We start from the raw sequence: 16,054 nt of genomic DNA on the forward strand, positions 1-16,054 counted from the left end.
TAGGGAATTCACTAACCTGGTTACTTCTGTAAGGGTTATTATAACTCAGAATAATGACATTTATAAAGCAGCTGAGGAAATTACACCACTAGATAAGTTGTTCCTAGTATCAAGAACTGAGGTTAAGTGCTGTTGTGATTTTTAAGAGAGATGTTGTTCCCTTAACATGAGATCCATTACCAAAAAAGCCTTTTTCAGTCCTAACCTGGGCAGAGGGTCCCATAATATAAATGTTAAGAAATGTTAAATATAAATGGTACTAGCTCCAGTGAAAATTAGATACCAAACAAATTGAAATTAATATTTTTTACTTAGGTCACAACCATTCTAAATCAGATTACTAGTAAAGAAATAACTTGTTTGAGGGTGGTGAGACCCTGGCCCAGGTTGCCCAGAGAAGCTGTGGCTGCCCCATCCCTGGAGGGGTTCAAGGCCAGGTTGGAGGGGGCTTTGAGCAACCTGGTCTGGTGGGAGGTGTCCCTGCCCAGGGCAGGGGGTGGAACTGGATGGGCTTTAAGGTCCTTTCCCACCCAAACCATTCTATGATTCTAAGCAAAATAACAACACCTCAGTTATAAACAAAGCAAAAACTTTGTATATGCGATAGTTTTGGAAGAGCTTGAATAGGTACATTACACACACTAAGCATAAAACCTAAACACAAAGTAACTATTATACCTTTGCCAAATCACCATGAGTATTGTAAAGTCTTCTACTGTTTTAAACCAATGATTAGAGACCATTAATTGAAGGGGAAGACAACAGTGTCGGCACAGGAACAAGCAGTGCTGAATACATGTAGACCAGCCTACCAAAGAGCAGCAATACACAGAGGGAAGAGTCAAAATCCAACTGATTTTAAGAGAGCAATCATTTTATAAGAAATGACAGCGTATGTGGTGATGCATTAGCAGGAATAGTAGGACTTCAATGCGAAGTACTCTTGCTGGTCAGGTAATGAGTCCTACTCCACTCAGCCTCTCTTGTTCAATACCCTTTCTTCTGAGCAGTCTCAGTTCTTCTAGCAAAGGTGGTAAAAGCCAACAAGAAAATAGACTTTAGACAAAGATCTAAAGGCCTCCTAAATCTTGGGCTTGAAAATACCAGTATCTTCTTGAAGAATGACTTGATACACCCCTTGACGTCATCAGATGTTTGCCATGTCTCTGATCCAGTGGACGGCCCCCTCTATTTCTCCATGAGGAACTTTTAGCTACCTGCAGACAGCATCACTCTAACACTGGAAAAGCCTTTTCAGTTTTAACTCTCTTTCCTTTACAACTATTCTACAGTTGTATAATGGTTTTGTCTGAGAACTCTGTGTGACTACCAGCTTCATTAGGCCCTACAACATTTTGACTATAACTTCAGTATTTACCTCAAGGATTTCCTCTGTGTATTGCCTTCCTCAGCTCCTCTAACACTGTGAGTACTTCATTGGACATGATTTACCTCCTCATTGATTCCTACCTTCTAAAATAAACAGGACAATATAAAGTCTTTGAGATTTTTGTAAGGCTAGGCTGCAAAGGCAACAAAACCTCCTCAAACTGAAGAATTCTGTTACAGATGTTTTTCACAGCTAGAATATTGTGGAACAGATTCTTGAATTTTCATCTTCTCCTTTCAGATTTCCCTATTATATATGACATTTACCAGTTTCCCTTGATACTGTACAAAGCATTATAGTCTTAGCTCAAGGTAGAGCTTAACAAGTGACTTGTCATACATCCCATCGTGAGGCACAAGCTGTATTAGACCAGTATCTTTAAAAGACACAGGCTTATTTACACTTATTATTTACACTTATACTCTAGCCTGCACTCTGCGGGGATGTATAAAATTAATTAACAAAGCTCTGTAGTTTATGCACTCTTCTTAAATGAGTTAATGTTTCCAAACACAGGAAACAACATTTTGTGTCTTGAAGGAGACCAAAGGAGACCAAATGTCTTATGAAGGTGGGACTTCGCCATAAAAAAAGTATTTGGATCCAGTCTTCCAGTTTGGAGCATCAGAGAGAAGAGTCTGAATTTTGTTCATTTTCTGCACTTACTCTTCCACACTTTCAATGTTTTATGTCACCTGTAATATTGCACAGAGCTGATGCCCATGGAAAAAGGTCCCATGAAACTGTATTATAGCGAAGAGAAGACAGTTTAAAAGATTAATCCATTTGAGCAGGAAACAAAAGATCCCTCTTCAGCAACAAACGTGAACACCCATTAAGCCAGCCTAGAAACTAGGTGCTGTAACAAAGAGTAGGAGGTAACCGAAGACTATCTCTTCTAGACTGAAAAGGATCCATAAAATAAATTAGCAGTTCACTTTTTAATTAAATGCAGATTTATCCAAACAAACAACAGAACACTTTGGGGAAGTAGAGGCACATACTGCCACAGAACAGCTTCCTACAGTACAGGAGATGGCCATCCATTCTTTACTTTCCCAGTCTGGTTTTCATGAACTGAAGGCAAAGCCCAGAGTCCAATAAATGCAAACATTAATTAGCTGAACTCCTTTTTTCCTTTTGAAACAGGAGGAGGAAATTACTTGCTGCTACAGATGTTCAGACTAGTCATTTTGCAAATGGTGCTATGAAGCTGATCAGAAGGGAATGTGTTGGAGCATAACTGCCCTATTTCAAAGCATTATGCTGTAATAACAATCTGCAGAATGGCTGTGCTTCATTGAGAGGGAGAGAGCGCCACATCCAGCACGCACCTCCACACACCGCATTCCAGAGAGAAGCGCCTCCTTGTCTGCTAGTGCTGGAAGGCAGCCCATTAACCAGCCTGAGCCTTTTAGATCCTAGTTTCAGGGCAGAGAGATAGCACTCGCTTCATTGGCTGCAGCTATTTGCTATTTCCAGTTACGATCCTTGTGATTAAGCCAAGCTCTGAGCCCGCAAATCCTTTTCTGAAATAGAGACCAGCTTTTGTTCAACAACGTATTAGGAAAACACTCTTTGGCACCAGACCAAAGGAATGTTTAAGTGTCAGCTTTTCAAAAGCTATCTTATTAACTCAATAAAGAAATCTCTTTAATTTTGTTTTGTTCAAACAGAAAACATGTTACACTAGGCTGCAGCTTACGGGAGCTGTAGGTAGAGAATACTTCCCTTCCTCGCTGCTGGAATCCATGCCCTTGAGTATTCATTTGTTTGCAACAGCAGAAAGTTGGTCCCGAATCCTTCCTAGACCTTCTAACATAGTGTCCAGGGTTTCTTTGCTCAGTTCCACAGTCAGTGCAGAAACAACAGGACTATTTTCACATAAGGCAACATCTTCCTGAATCTGAAAATAGGAACACAGACTTTAGGTGTATGAAGAATTCATTCATGTGTTTTTCCAGTGCCACTATGAAAGTCAATGTTTAATAGATAAAGAAAAATGCTTTAAATCTGGCATCCAGCTCCATCCTGAAGGACCACAGCACATTTTCTAAGCTGTGTGCCTCACTAGTGAACTGTGCTCCCGTGGAAAGAGTGCAAATAAACATATACTGCCAGGAGTATAGGGAAATTCTGAAGAGACACATACGTGTCAAAAGCGTCTTAGCAGATACCACATAACCCCATCCCACACACAGAAATTAAGACTTTTTTCATCCTCCTCTGAAACCCACCCTTCCAACTTTTATTGGTTGGGGAGGATCCAGAACTCTGTCAAATATAAGCAGGAAGTTTAGCTCTACTTCCCAAATGATAGATGGGGCCAGTGAAGGAATTTATTAGTACTCAAAAGTTATTCCCCAACTAATGCAGTCAATTAAACATGCTGATGAGTGACTTCGAATTAAAGGGCGATGACTTCATAATTTATCTTCTTTCTGTAGAGAACAATGGTGCCCAGGAACAAACACAGTGCCTTCTTGCATCCCCATGCAAAGAAAATTCCCCTTTGCAAGAAAAAGAGGGCTCTCATCAGAGACATCATTCCCAGGCTCTGTGGCATTTCAAAGATCATCTCTGAGACAGTCTGTTAATTGCCCACCACGGAATAGCCAAGCACCAGATGCCTGTCTGAACCGTTCTGCACTGCCACTGGTCAGTCAGCGGCTGGACTTGACTGTTCTGGTCCCGTATTCTTTATGGCCACTGACATTACCTTTAACTGAAGCAAGCAAGTAGGGACTGCCATTCTGCTGATGCTGTCTGAGGACGTCTTGATGTCCACCCTCCAGTCCATGTCAACCAGCCGAGGCAGGGAGACTGAGGGATTAAAAAAAACATGGGTCTGTTAGGCCTGGCTGCACATGATGACACCAGACCCTGGAACCTGTGACTACCACCATGCACGTGCTTCTCTGCTTCTGGCCCTGGGAAGCGTGCAACTTCAGTGGTTTCACATCATGTTCACTCTGCAGTGAGCCAGTTTCTGGAGGCTTCCTCATGACACTGGAAGGACAAAGAGGGTTCTCCCATTGTCACAGGCAAGAACGGTACAGTGCAAGACAAACATAAATTCACAAAGCCGCTGGGAGAAAGGGAGCAGTAAGATGTCTTCTCCACTTCTTCATCCCCTGCCTTGTTGGGGGCAACTCATCATAGAATTGTCTAGGTTGAAAGAGACTTTTAAGATCATCTAGTCCAACCATCAACCTAACTCTGATAAAAAAACCCATCGCTAAACCATGTCTCTAAGCACTATGTCAACCCTTCTTTTAAAGCCCACCAGGGATGGTGCCTCAACCACTTCCCTGGGCAGCCCATTCCAAGGCTTAATAACCCTTGCAGTGTAAATACTTTTCCCAATATCCCATCTGAACCTCCCCTGGTGCAACTTGAGGCCATTTCCTCTTGTCCCATCGCCTGTTCCTTGGGAGAAGAGACCGACCCCCCCTGGCTACACCCTCCTTTCAGGGAGTTCTAGAGAGCAAGAAGGTCCCCCCTCAGCCTCCTTTTCTCCGGCTGAACACCCCCAGCTCCCTCAGCCTCTCCTCATGGGACTTGTTCTCCAGACCCCTCACCAGCTCTGTTGCCCTTCTCTGGACCCGCTCCAGCAGAGTTGCTTTGGCATAAAAGCTGAGATTAAGGTTTTCCCAACAAAACCCTGGCACCAACAGGCTGGCTGCAAGTGCTCTTTGTCAGTTCCTGGGAGCATAATGTTTTTAAACAGTGTCTTTCCGCTGCAAGCAATAAATACAAGGAACATTTGAAGAATATATTCAAGTGAAACTGAGGGAGGTACTTAGAGGGGTGGCATGCAGATATCCTTCCCCCTTGAAAAAAACAAAGTTTCCTACTTTCATTAAAAAAAACCACATTTTTAACCCAGAAAAAGAAACAGCATTGACATTTTCACCTTAGTTTTACAAGTGTTTTCTCACACAAACTGCAAACCAGAGGAAAGCATAATTACTTATCCAACCAGACAACAACAGCAAGATTTAGAAGATGAGGCTTCAACCCTTGACTGACCAGTGGTAAAGTGCAGTTTACCACCAAAATCCAGAAATTTGGAACACGTCTGTAAGGTAAATTCCTTGTTTAATATATATGTAAAGAAAACAAGTTGTAAGGTGCAGTTTCACAGGTCATACTTAAAAGTCATTCCCACTTTGCTACTACAAAGCATTTATAAGACTGGGAACACCTCTTGCACCTTTTTCAACTCCACTTTCAGTAAAGAGCTGAGCTGTACTTCCTATGTTTGAAAGCGCAGCATCCAGTTTCCTGGGAAAAACTGTAAATTCTCACTAGAAGAAAGTCCATGCTAAGGACATGGAAACAAAGACAAGCCCTTTCAGTTCGAAAAGGACATTTTTAGCTAAGGGGCTGAACTGCTGTAACTATGCCAGTATAAATGGCTACAGGGTGCCTGAAGGAACATTTTTCCCATTTATGTCAGCTAGGGATTTTCAAAGAAGCCCGAATGAAAGGTAGGACCAACCCCATAAAACATCTCTAGGGAGGTGATCGTTTATTCTCAAACTCAATTTAAAATCTAAGCTGTGGTGCATGGTACGTTTGAGTGTCTTTGCGAAGCCTTATCAAACCTGGTTGTCAGCAATTATTTGACATATATTTAAAGGTACCAGAGGGGGATGAAGAGGCAAAGACTAAAGCTCTGTTGAGTGCTAAGGGAAGAGCTGCCTCAATAGGCAAGTGCAGCCTGTCTAGATTCCTTCTATCGTAAGATGCCTAGTTTCCTCCCCAAGGGCCAATCACTAGCCTTCTTACTGACTCCAGATGCTCAAGTTGCTTCCTAACACTGCTTACAGAAATATGTCTTTCTGTCTGGGGAAAGGCTCTCCCTTCTCCTCCCGCTCCCCTGCACAGAGCTCCAGGAGGCATTGCAGAACTGGCTGCCTTGGCTCTTGCTTTTGGAACAAATTCCAGTTCACAGTCTGCCAGGGCCAGCACTTGGCAGCACTTGCAGCAACATAAAATGCATCTGTTTAGCCTTGTATGTTAATTTGCAAAGATGGATTGCTGGTGGCTTGGGAGGGGCAGGAAACATTTATGTTAACACAGATCAATCAGTTGGAATGTCTGCTCTTTATATCACTGCCTTGGTCCCTATGTGACATATGTCAGATATTTCATGAATACAATACTAAAACAATCCACCCTTTCCTAGAAGACAATCTCATTCCAACAGGGTTAAATTTCACGAATACAAAGACATGAGTGTCAGAGCAAAGCTCCTGCGAGCTCCAAGAGCCGCTCACCCAGCCTTGCTCTGGGCTGTGAAGACCCAGCTAGTGTGACATCCTTTCTCTCATTTCCTCTAAGGCACGGTAAGCGTTAAGGGCAGGGGAAAACATTATGTGTCTTGGTAACACTAGAAACTGTTTAGTGTAAGCAACTGCTGTATTAACATTACACAATAGTTTCTTCCCTCTCCCTATTTATACTCCATTAAAACTTTGAGGAACAGTGTATTTCCAGGTCCTGCCATACTGTTTAGCTGTTGGACATTATCTCCTCTGCAGGCAAAGCAAAGGGTAAAGAGAATCCCAGCACACCTCAAACTACTCTGTTATCAGCTCCCATTTGTAATCCTCTAAGTGCTACAGTTGTAAAGAAAACCTCTTGGGGGTAAAACAAAGTGGTGTAGCTGCATGGAACACCTACCTGGGATGTGACTCATTGCCCACGGTGCTATTGTTAGTTTGCATTCCGTAATTACATCACTGCTTAGAAACAAGCAGACTTAGGAATACATGCAGTGTACCCCCAGAAAGAGGGGGGCACAGAAGAGAAAGAATGCACAGAATTGCATAGATGTGCAAAGATAAGGTACTCCCCAACACACACATACCCTTTACAGTGCAAAGCTATGGAATACGTACATCACTTAATGACCCGAGTAGGGAGATAACAGTGCTTCACTTCCAAAAGTGCTGCAAACACTTGCTGTGCAGTGCAGTGCACTCTGCAAGGTGGTAACAGACTGAGAATTAAATGGAATTGCTTGAGGACTGGAAACAATTTAGCCCAGCAGCACACATCTGAATACAAGCTCATGGCATAAGCTCTGTGATACCACAATCACACAGCTTCAGCTAAGGCAAACGGGGGCGTCCCTGTGCTACCTTATCAAAACATGTTGTGATGCACTAAGGTAAACTCTAAGCTCCAATGACCTCAGGAAGCATTAATTGCATCAAGATATGAAATACTACTTACTCTGACTTGCTTGTGCTTCATTCCTCCAGGCAGAGCTGTGAAAAAGTAGGTAAGAGGGAAAAAAAGTATCAGCAGTGCTTTGGGGGGAAAAAAAAAAAAAAAAAAAAAAAAAAGCCTTCAGAGTGGCTTATGCCTGACAGAAGGGTCACCAGGGCTGCAGCAGTAAGCAGGGAAGAGAGACTGCTGCTGCCACCGAGTGCCCAGGAAAGGCTGTCACTGGTGGGCAATGGCAGGCAAGCTGGTGACCAAACTACCGGTTCTTCCGTAAGCGTGGCTCGCTCACAGCATGCACCCTTCTCCCCAGTTTCCTCAAACCAATGGGCTACCAAGCAGTGAGAAGTACAAGCGTGCAGAACTGCTGTCCTCTGCCACCACCTCACGTTCACTGTACTGCACACGCTGCCTCCGCACCTCAGCCGAGCTGGTAAGCAGAGGGGCATTCGACGCTACCCCATCGGATTTTGCAGTGCTGAAATCTAGCCCTCTAACTTTTATCGTCAACCATAGCATTTTTCCACCATAGAGGTGAGTTGTTAGGATAAAAGGGGCTTTGCACTATGTGAATGAGGCCCACACCCACTCCAAAAGTCTTGGGGAAATGCTCTATGCTATATTTTACTTGCCATTCCACTCACATGACGTATTTCATTCAACTCTGCTCATCCCAACCTGTGTGATTATGCCCAAGACATGCACTAAGTTCACAGAAACGTGACTCTGCACGCTGCCAACTATCCACATATCAAACCAGATACACAGGCTTTAACTTTCCAGCTGCAAGCAAATGGCAAGTGGGTAACACTCACACATTCTCCAAGATTATCTTAGTCAAAAGGTTTTTCAGATTTTGGTGGAAGTTTTCTGGAAAGAGAGAGATGATATCTTCTGCCCTGGTCAAGCCATGGTACACAACGTGCCTGGTGAGATTGTGCAAAGCAGATACCAGCTGTAGGAAAGGAAAAGGAGAAAGGGCTCTGCTGGCTTGAAAAGCATTTCAAACAGCACAGGACAGCCCTTCAGTAGCCAGGGGAGACACAGCTTCTGCAGTGCGACCAATGCCAGGAGGGCCTTGGTTATCCAGGTACTGCCTGACGGCCTTAACAGGCAGGGTGCATGAGGTCCGCTCCGACCTCTAGCACACACACCTCAGGCACTTCCCTGTAAGGCCCCTCCGGGCTGTGCCTCCGGGGGAGGAGGGCTTTTACCGAGCAGTTTGGTTCTAGCAGCGGCCGCGGTCCTTCGGAGCCCCATGGCGCCGCGCATCTTCCCCAGGGCCCGGGCCAAGCCCTGCGCCGGCGCCCGCCCCGCTGCTGGCCGCCGCTCCCCTCCCTGCCGCACGGCGAGGCCCAGGCAGCAGGTCCCACCCGCCCGCTCCCCGCTGGCGGCTCTCCCGCCCGGCCCTACCTGCTCCGCTTCCTCGGGGCCGGCGGCGAGGCCGGGGCAGGCGCGCTGGGCCAGCGGGCCGAGGCCGGCGGGCGGGCTGGAGAAACACTCCTGGCACAGCTGCCGCACGGCGTCCCTCGACGGCGCCTGGCGGGGAGCAAAGCGGGGGGGCGCTCAGCCGCGGCCCGGGAGAGGCAGCGCCCCCCGCCGCCGGGCCGGGCGCCCCGTCCCCCAGCAGCCGGGCGCCCCGCTCACCTTCAGCAGGCTCTGCAGGGCGGCGAACTCAACCTCCCGCACCGCCGCCATCTTGGCGCTGTCAGCTGAGGCGGGCGCCGGACTCTCTCTGCCGCGCCGACGCCATCTTGGCGCCGTCAGCCGAGGCGGGCGGGGTCGGGGTCGGGGCTGTAGTCCCGCCCCCAGGGGGAACCTGGCGTTCCTGCGGTCTCAGCTCAGGGCCCCGCCCGCGGAGGAGGCTGCGCGGTGCCGGCGGCGCTCGGGGCCCCAGGCCCGCCGTGCGGCCGGACGCCGGTGTCGCTCCGAAATATACGGCCTCGACCTCTCCGATCCGCTCCTTTCTTTTTTTGCTGTCAGTGCAAATCTACGTCGGATGCAGAATTTAGCTGTAAATGCGCTATTTTTCAGCCAGGTGGAACTGAAGGCAAAAATTTTATCATTGTGCTGCTGCAACGGTATGGACTTAGCAAACTGTGCATCTTTCCCTTTGTAAGGGATTTACAATAAGGCCTCTTTCTGAGGGAAGTAGCCTTCTCTTTGCCCTGTGCTATCCCCAGCACATCTGGTTCCAGGGATTTTGGGGAGGGTCTGTTTACAAAGGCCTGCAGCGACAGGACGAGGGGCAATGGTTTTAAGTTAGAGAAGGGGAGATTTAGATTGGATATTAGGAAAAAATTCTTTACGATGAGGGTGGTGGAACACTGGAACAGGTTGCCCAGGGAGGTGGTTGAGGCCCCTTCCCTTGAGATATTCAAGGTGAAGCTCGACGAGGCCCTGGGCAACCTGGTCTAGTTGGGGGTGTCCCTGCTGACTGCGGGGAGGTCGGACTAGATGACCTTTGGAGGTCCCTTCCGGCCTGGACCAATCTATGAATCTATGAATCTGTGGTCTCTGGTGACAGCACCCCGTCCCGTGTCCCCCCCCATTCGGCGAGCAGAGCAATGCCCGGCGAGAGGTGCCGGCGCCTGAGTGCTCTTTGTGTGGGGCTGCGGGAGCTCGGCAGGGAAAAGGGCTTCCTCTTGCAGAGGAACTGAGTTCCCTCTCTCATGCTGGGAAGCCTTAAAGGGCAGCAGAATCCAAAGGGGAGGATTTTATTTTCCGTCATTTTTCATGAGCAACAGGAAGCGAGGTGCTGGGGGAACTATTTCGGGGTATGAGTTTACCATCTGTGGCCTCTTGAAATTAAATGAGCGTGATTGATCAGTTCAGAGAGCTGCCATGTCTTTGTGCTGCTTTCCCTAGCCTTGTGTCGCCAACAAAGCTGGCCCGGTGCAGGCAGGACGCTGGGTGAGGCTGAGGGTCTGCCTGTGGGGTCGTCTTTGTGGTGGGGTCTTCCTGGGAGAGCTGCTGTGCTGCTGCTGCTGAGCTTGGACGGCAGGACGGGGTGGGCAGTATCCTGTGCATGGCAGCTGCTGACCCAGGCGACCGTAGTATACATCTCTGATCAGAAAAGGAAAACGAGCTACACAGACAATGTTTTCTATTCCTTCCTGAGAGGAAGGATCTGAAAGTATTTGGCCATGGTCTTTCTTCTACCAATGCCACAGCGATTATTTTCCACCTACACAAATGCAGCAGTGTCTGTAAACTACATACTGGAATAGACCAGAAGGTGAAGGGAAAGATATTTTTTAATTTTGATTTTAATTTAATTTTAATTTTAAATTTAATTTTTGTCTGCCATATGAAAGGTTGGCAGAGTTACTGGGCTAAACAATAGCATACCAACAGAAAAAAACTGGCTGGTGGTTAGAGGTCAGGGTTAAAGTGCTAGGAGGAAACTGGAATCGTGTTCTCTTGACCTTGCTTCAGTCTTCAGACGAATCAAGGTAGGTCACTTCTGTCACCTGGGTAACAGGTAGGTAATGTAACTCTGTAAATCCTACATTAATAAATGTGGGCATTTATTAACATCAGCAGTAAACTAAGAGGTTGGGAAGGGACAGACAGGATGAAGGCAGCATGAAAAAACCACACTGTGTTACAATCTGAGCAAGTAAGCCTAAAGGAAACGGGGATTGTTCACGGGGCTTCACTTAAGGATTGTAATTGCAGCATTGACCTCTTATAACCAGTCTGCTTGTCTTGTTCCCTAACCGATAAAACTAACATTTTCTACAGTCAGAGGTAAGCAGAATTTTTTTAAGCAGTAGAACTTCTGAAATGCCATGTCCAGCTGGGGAAAAGGGGCACTGTTTTTTTCAGGGCTTTTCTAAAGCAACGACTTTACAAGACGTAACGTGAAATCAAATTGATCCATGCCAGGGTTAAGGACCTAAATGTAGAGTCACTTTGTCAGAGGAGTAGGTGGTGAGAGGAGGAGGGCGGGGGGTGGTGAGGAGGGGACGGGGCAGCAGGTCACTGTCACTGCTCGCTGTCACAGGAGAGTGTGGCCAGAGCGAATATTTACTGGAGCCACATACCCAGGAACAAGGTGCTGCCTGCCAGTAAGCACAGCTGGAGTCGTACTGGATTCGCTCCCCAGCCCACCTCCTATTGTTGCCATTTCCTCACTCTAGGAGACTTCTAATTATGAGGAAATAATGACAGTTTTGATTTAATACCAAAATTGAAATGCTATTTGTAGCTCATGGTCAGAAGCCAACAGAAGTGCTTAGTAAAATGCTTTATCTGAGGGTGAGTAGATCTTTCTCACTTTCTCTCTCTCTTTTTTCCTTCCTTTGGCACTGTCTGTAGCTGTCTTCAAGGTTCATACCTCCAAAATCAGATTATAAGGGGTGAAGGGTGAGACCGCATTGTGTAAGGAAGGCTGGCCCTGTGGTCAGTGCTTATCAGAAGGTTTTGAGAAACACCGGTTGAATTATCTGCTATGCCAGAGGCAGTTCTCTCTTGCGTTTGAAAAAAACCCCCACCAAACCACATAGAGGAATTGGATGCATTGGATGATGACCTTCTTAGGCCTTCTTGCTGCCCTTTTTTTTCTGCGATTTCCTGTCTGTAGCACCCAGTGGGACTCAGCTGTGGGCTCTGAGCCTGCAGATGCATCCGTACGGCCCTGTGTGCGGGAGTCGGCTTGGATCTCGAGAACTGAACTGTTAATTAGACCAGTCATTGATTCTCAAAATGGAGCTCTGCTGCCGAGTTGGGCAGACGTGCCTGCGCACGGGGCTGGATGATGCAGTGATAGCACTGACCCGTTTGGCTCTCTCTCTTGGTTGAGCCAGCCTGGGGGATCTGAAAACCGTCCTTCCTGAAGTAGCGCAGATATGTCTATAAAGAACACGTGGGCAATAGCACTGCAGGGGGCTGGGTGAGCGAACAGCCTGCAGACTGTGAGACTCTTACATACTGTTGATAACTTTCTAAATTCAGCACCTCCTGGATGTGGGGACGCGAGTGTATGGGTATCTATACTTACCTGCTGTCTGCTGTTCTTGTCTGTCACCTCTATTCCCAGCCGTGTAAAAAAGCCTCCAGAATTGGCATTTCGTGTGGGCAGAAGGATCAGGGACCTGGGCTGGGAATCACTTGAATGAGAAGGGATGACTTCTGAGGGCTAGGTGGGAGGTTTCTGCTGGGAGGTTTCTGGTGGGAGCTGGGGACCTCTCAGGGCTTGCAGCAGGAGAATAGTTCTTCATTTGCCTTTTCACTTAAAATAGCAAGTTATCCTCGTTTTCTGTATCCACTGGCACTTAGCAGGGAGTAGGCAGGGGGAATTCCCGGTATCAGGTATATGTGCAGCGCTCTCTGCTGGGTTCTGCGGGATTTACACCTTTCCCTCTGGAAAATAGCAGCAGGGAAGTTGCCTGGGCGCCCTTTGCCTTTTTTAATGGAGAGGGACTGCAAAACAACAACAAAAAAACAGGATAGGGAGGTAAGGGGAAGAACTGTGTGTGTTTCATATACAAGGCATTGAAAGAATTGTGTGCATTTCACTCACGAAGTATTTATCTTCAACAGAAATCAGCTATCGTGGTGGAATAAATTCTGAGATACTGCAAGGCAAAGTTCAAGAGATGGGAAGCTGAGTGAAAGAATTCCACTAGGTCAGTGTAAAATATACTCTGTGTTTTATACATAGCTATATAGCTCCAGTGACAGATAAACACTTTGCAAAAATGTCAGATTGGTTGTAGTCCATCAGCTAAAGTGAGAGCCCAAAATAAATGTATCTGAGAGGGACTGCGTTGTGAGGAAAAGCCAGTCTTGCTGTTCCTATTATATTCAAGTGAAAAATAAGCATAAAAGGTGAGCAAATAATTTGACAAAACCCATTCTGGTCAGTCTTTTTTTTTTTTTTTTAACCCTTGAGAAGTAAAAAAGGAAAGGAATAAACTTCACTTCCCTACAATTCTTTGCTGGAGAACTGTAACCTTTTCCCCTCCAGGGAAAGAAGCACACAATTCTAGTTCACTTTGGCTGTTAAAGGCTTCCTGGGAGAGAAATCTTTGCGATATTGAAGATTTGAAGGGAAGAACTATTGGGTTTTTCCCTGCAGTGTATCCTGTGTTCACGGGAGTATCTGTTGCCGAACAAGGGTCTCCTCCTTACGGGCTTTCTGCTGCAGGGCAGAGCTGTGCTCTGTAACCGCATTCTCCCAGGGGGTGCACCTTCTCCACTGCAAGGAAAAGTGAAGCTGTCACCTTGCCCTGAAGAAAAAAACTCCAACTGGGTGATTCTGGTTTAGAGATCGAGCAAGGTAAGTGTGAGAAACATTTTTTCCTCAGTTATTTTTGCATTATTTGTTTTTGGGGCTTTTTTGTTGTTTTTTTTTTTTTTTTAATGGTGTTTCTTTAGCAACAAAGAGCAAATAATAGGAAAGAAATCTTCACAGAGCACACAGGCAAGATTGGGTTTGGAGTACCTGGAGTCATGGTTGGAGTACCTGGTCTCCAACCAGGACTTTCCTGAAACGTCTCCAACTTTCTAAAGTCCCATTTATACTGTCTTACATATTGATGGATACGACAGTCTTTTCACGCCAGGGCTATGACACAAGTTTCTTCTTGTAGCTGTTACTAGGAATCATGCCGAGATGATTACCTGGAGGGCAGATTTCCCCCTAGATGTCTGGTTGCATCGGCACTAGTCAACTCAACAGTGGCAGAGAACATTGCTGAGGCCTTTACTGTGAAATTGCTTGTGCTGTTGTTGGCATGTTTTCCACTCATCCTGATCGTCGTTCTCCCAAGCAGCTCCACAGTCAGGGGTCAGCATGGGCTTGGAAGCAACCCCAAGGAGCAGGCAGCCACCCTGTCCGAGAGGCCAAGAGCCGAGCAGCTCTCACAAACCATCCTATGCCCATTGCTCTCTGGGCCAGAAACACTTGAGAGCACGTTTAATTTACTAGCACAAATCTAACTTTCACTTTCTTGTCCTCACTCCTTTTGCTCCAGTTAAAATGAGCTTTCCAGCAGACATGGTCATAGAATTATAGAATGGATCGAGTTGGAAAGGTCCTTAAAGCCCATCCAGTTCCAACCCCCTGCCCTGGGCAGGGATACCTCCCACCAGACCAAGTTGCTCAAAGCCCCCTCCAACCTGGCCTTGAACCCCTCCAGGCATGGGGCAGCCACAGCTTCTCTGGGCAACCTGGGCCAGGGTCTCACCACCCTCACAGCAAAGAATGTCTTCTTGAAATCTCATCTCAATCTCCCCTCTTTCAGTTTAAAACCATTCCCCCTCGCCTTATGGCTCCACTCCCTGATCAAGAGTCCCTCCCCAGCTTTCCTGAAGCCCTTTTAGAGATTGGAAGGGGCTCTAAGGTCTCCCTGGAGCCTTCTCTTCTCCAGGCTGAACACCCCCAACTCTCTAAGCCTGTCTTCATAGGAGAGAAGCTCCAGTCCCCTGATCATCTCTGTGGCCTCCTCTGGACCCGTTCCAACAGGTCCATGTCCTTCCTGTGCTGAGGACTCCAGAGCTGGACACAGTGCTCCAGGTTGAGTCTCCCCAGAGCGGAGCAGAGGGGCAGAATCCCCCCCCTCGCCCTGCTGGCCACACTGCTGGGGATGCAGCCCGGGGTGCGGGGGGGCTTTCTGGGCTGCCGGTGCACGTTGACAGCTCATGTCGAGCTTCTCAACCACCAACACCTCCAAGCCCTTCTCCTGGTCTCTCTGTTCCATCTAATCCACTCCATGAACAACAGTCACCAGTGGTTACCACAGTCCTCCTCAGCTTTTGTGCCTAAAGGCAGAGAGACACTCCAGATCATGAACAGGTAGAAAAGCTTAAAATCCAGGATTTTAATCCACAGGCTACAAAACATGGGTTCTTTTAGGTGTGTGGGCAGAGCTCCATCGGGGCAGTGCAGAGAGGATTTTCCTGCCCTCCTGCCTGTGTTCCCCAGCTGGTGGCAGACTCTCAGCCGTGCTGGAGGTGCTGCCAGCAGAGCTAGGATATTTTTTCTTCTTATTTCTAGCTAGCTCGCTGCATGGACAAAACTTTGTAGACAATTATGACACTTCCCATATCTAGTAAGAGAGCAGCCTTCAATTTTAAATATGATTAAAAAGTGGCCTGGAGCATAAGACGATAGCAAGTGTCTTGGAACCTTGACTCAAAAAGCGGAAACCAAGCATGTCCGGGTTGGCCTTGAGGTGGTGGCCAATGTGGAAAGTAAGCAGCAAACAAGATGGATTCACTTTCCATTCAAAGTGTGGGAGAAAAATGTTTTCAAAATGGATGGAGTGACAACCCAACGATGAATAAAACACAGGTTGCTCAAACTGCCAGTTGATCCTTTATTAAGATGCAGAAAGCCTCTGACTTCAATCGGAAAGGTAGATGACAGAACCACAGAATGCTATGGGGTTGGAAGGGACCTCTGGAGATCATCTAGTC

At 47.0% G+C, this 16,054-nt stretch overlaps 1 protein-coding gene across 2 annotated transcripts; it reads right to left on the reverse strand.

Annotated features, from left to right (window-relative positions):
• Positions 1-293: 293 nt before the first annotated feature.
• COMMD9 (COMM domain containing 9) lies at positions 294-9,395 on the reverse strand. Of its 2 annotated transcripts, XM_074149097.1 has the most exons (6): positions 9,275-9,395; positions 9,041-9,166; positions 8,443-8,582; positions 7,637-7,671; positions 4,110-4,213; positions 294-3,296 (listed from the first exon to the last, which is right to left on the reverse strand). In XM_074149097.1, exons 1-6 carry the CDS (start codon positions 9,323-9,325, stop codon positions 3,156-3,158), a joined length of 597 nt encoding a protein of 198 aa, XP_074005198.1. In that variant the 5' UTR covers positions 9,326-9,395; the 3' UTR covers positions 294-3,155. The 2 variants fall into 2 exon arrangements, with proteins under 2 accessions (XP_074005198.1, XP_074005199.1); XM_074149098.1 differs by lacking the exon at positions 9,041-9,166 and having other exon boundaries at positions 9,275-9,325.
• Between the last annotated feature and the right edge of the window lie 6,659 nt (positions 9,396-16,054).

The sequence above is a fragment of the Numenius arquata genome, chromosome 6 (genome assembly GCF_964106895.1).
Source record: "Numenius arquata chromosome 6, bNumArq3.hap1.1, whole genome shotgun sequence".
Classification (NCBI taxonomy): Eukaryota; Metazoa; Chordata; class Aves; order Charadriiformes; family Scolopacidae; genus Numenius; species Numenius arquata.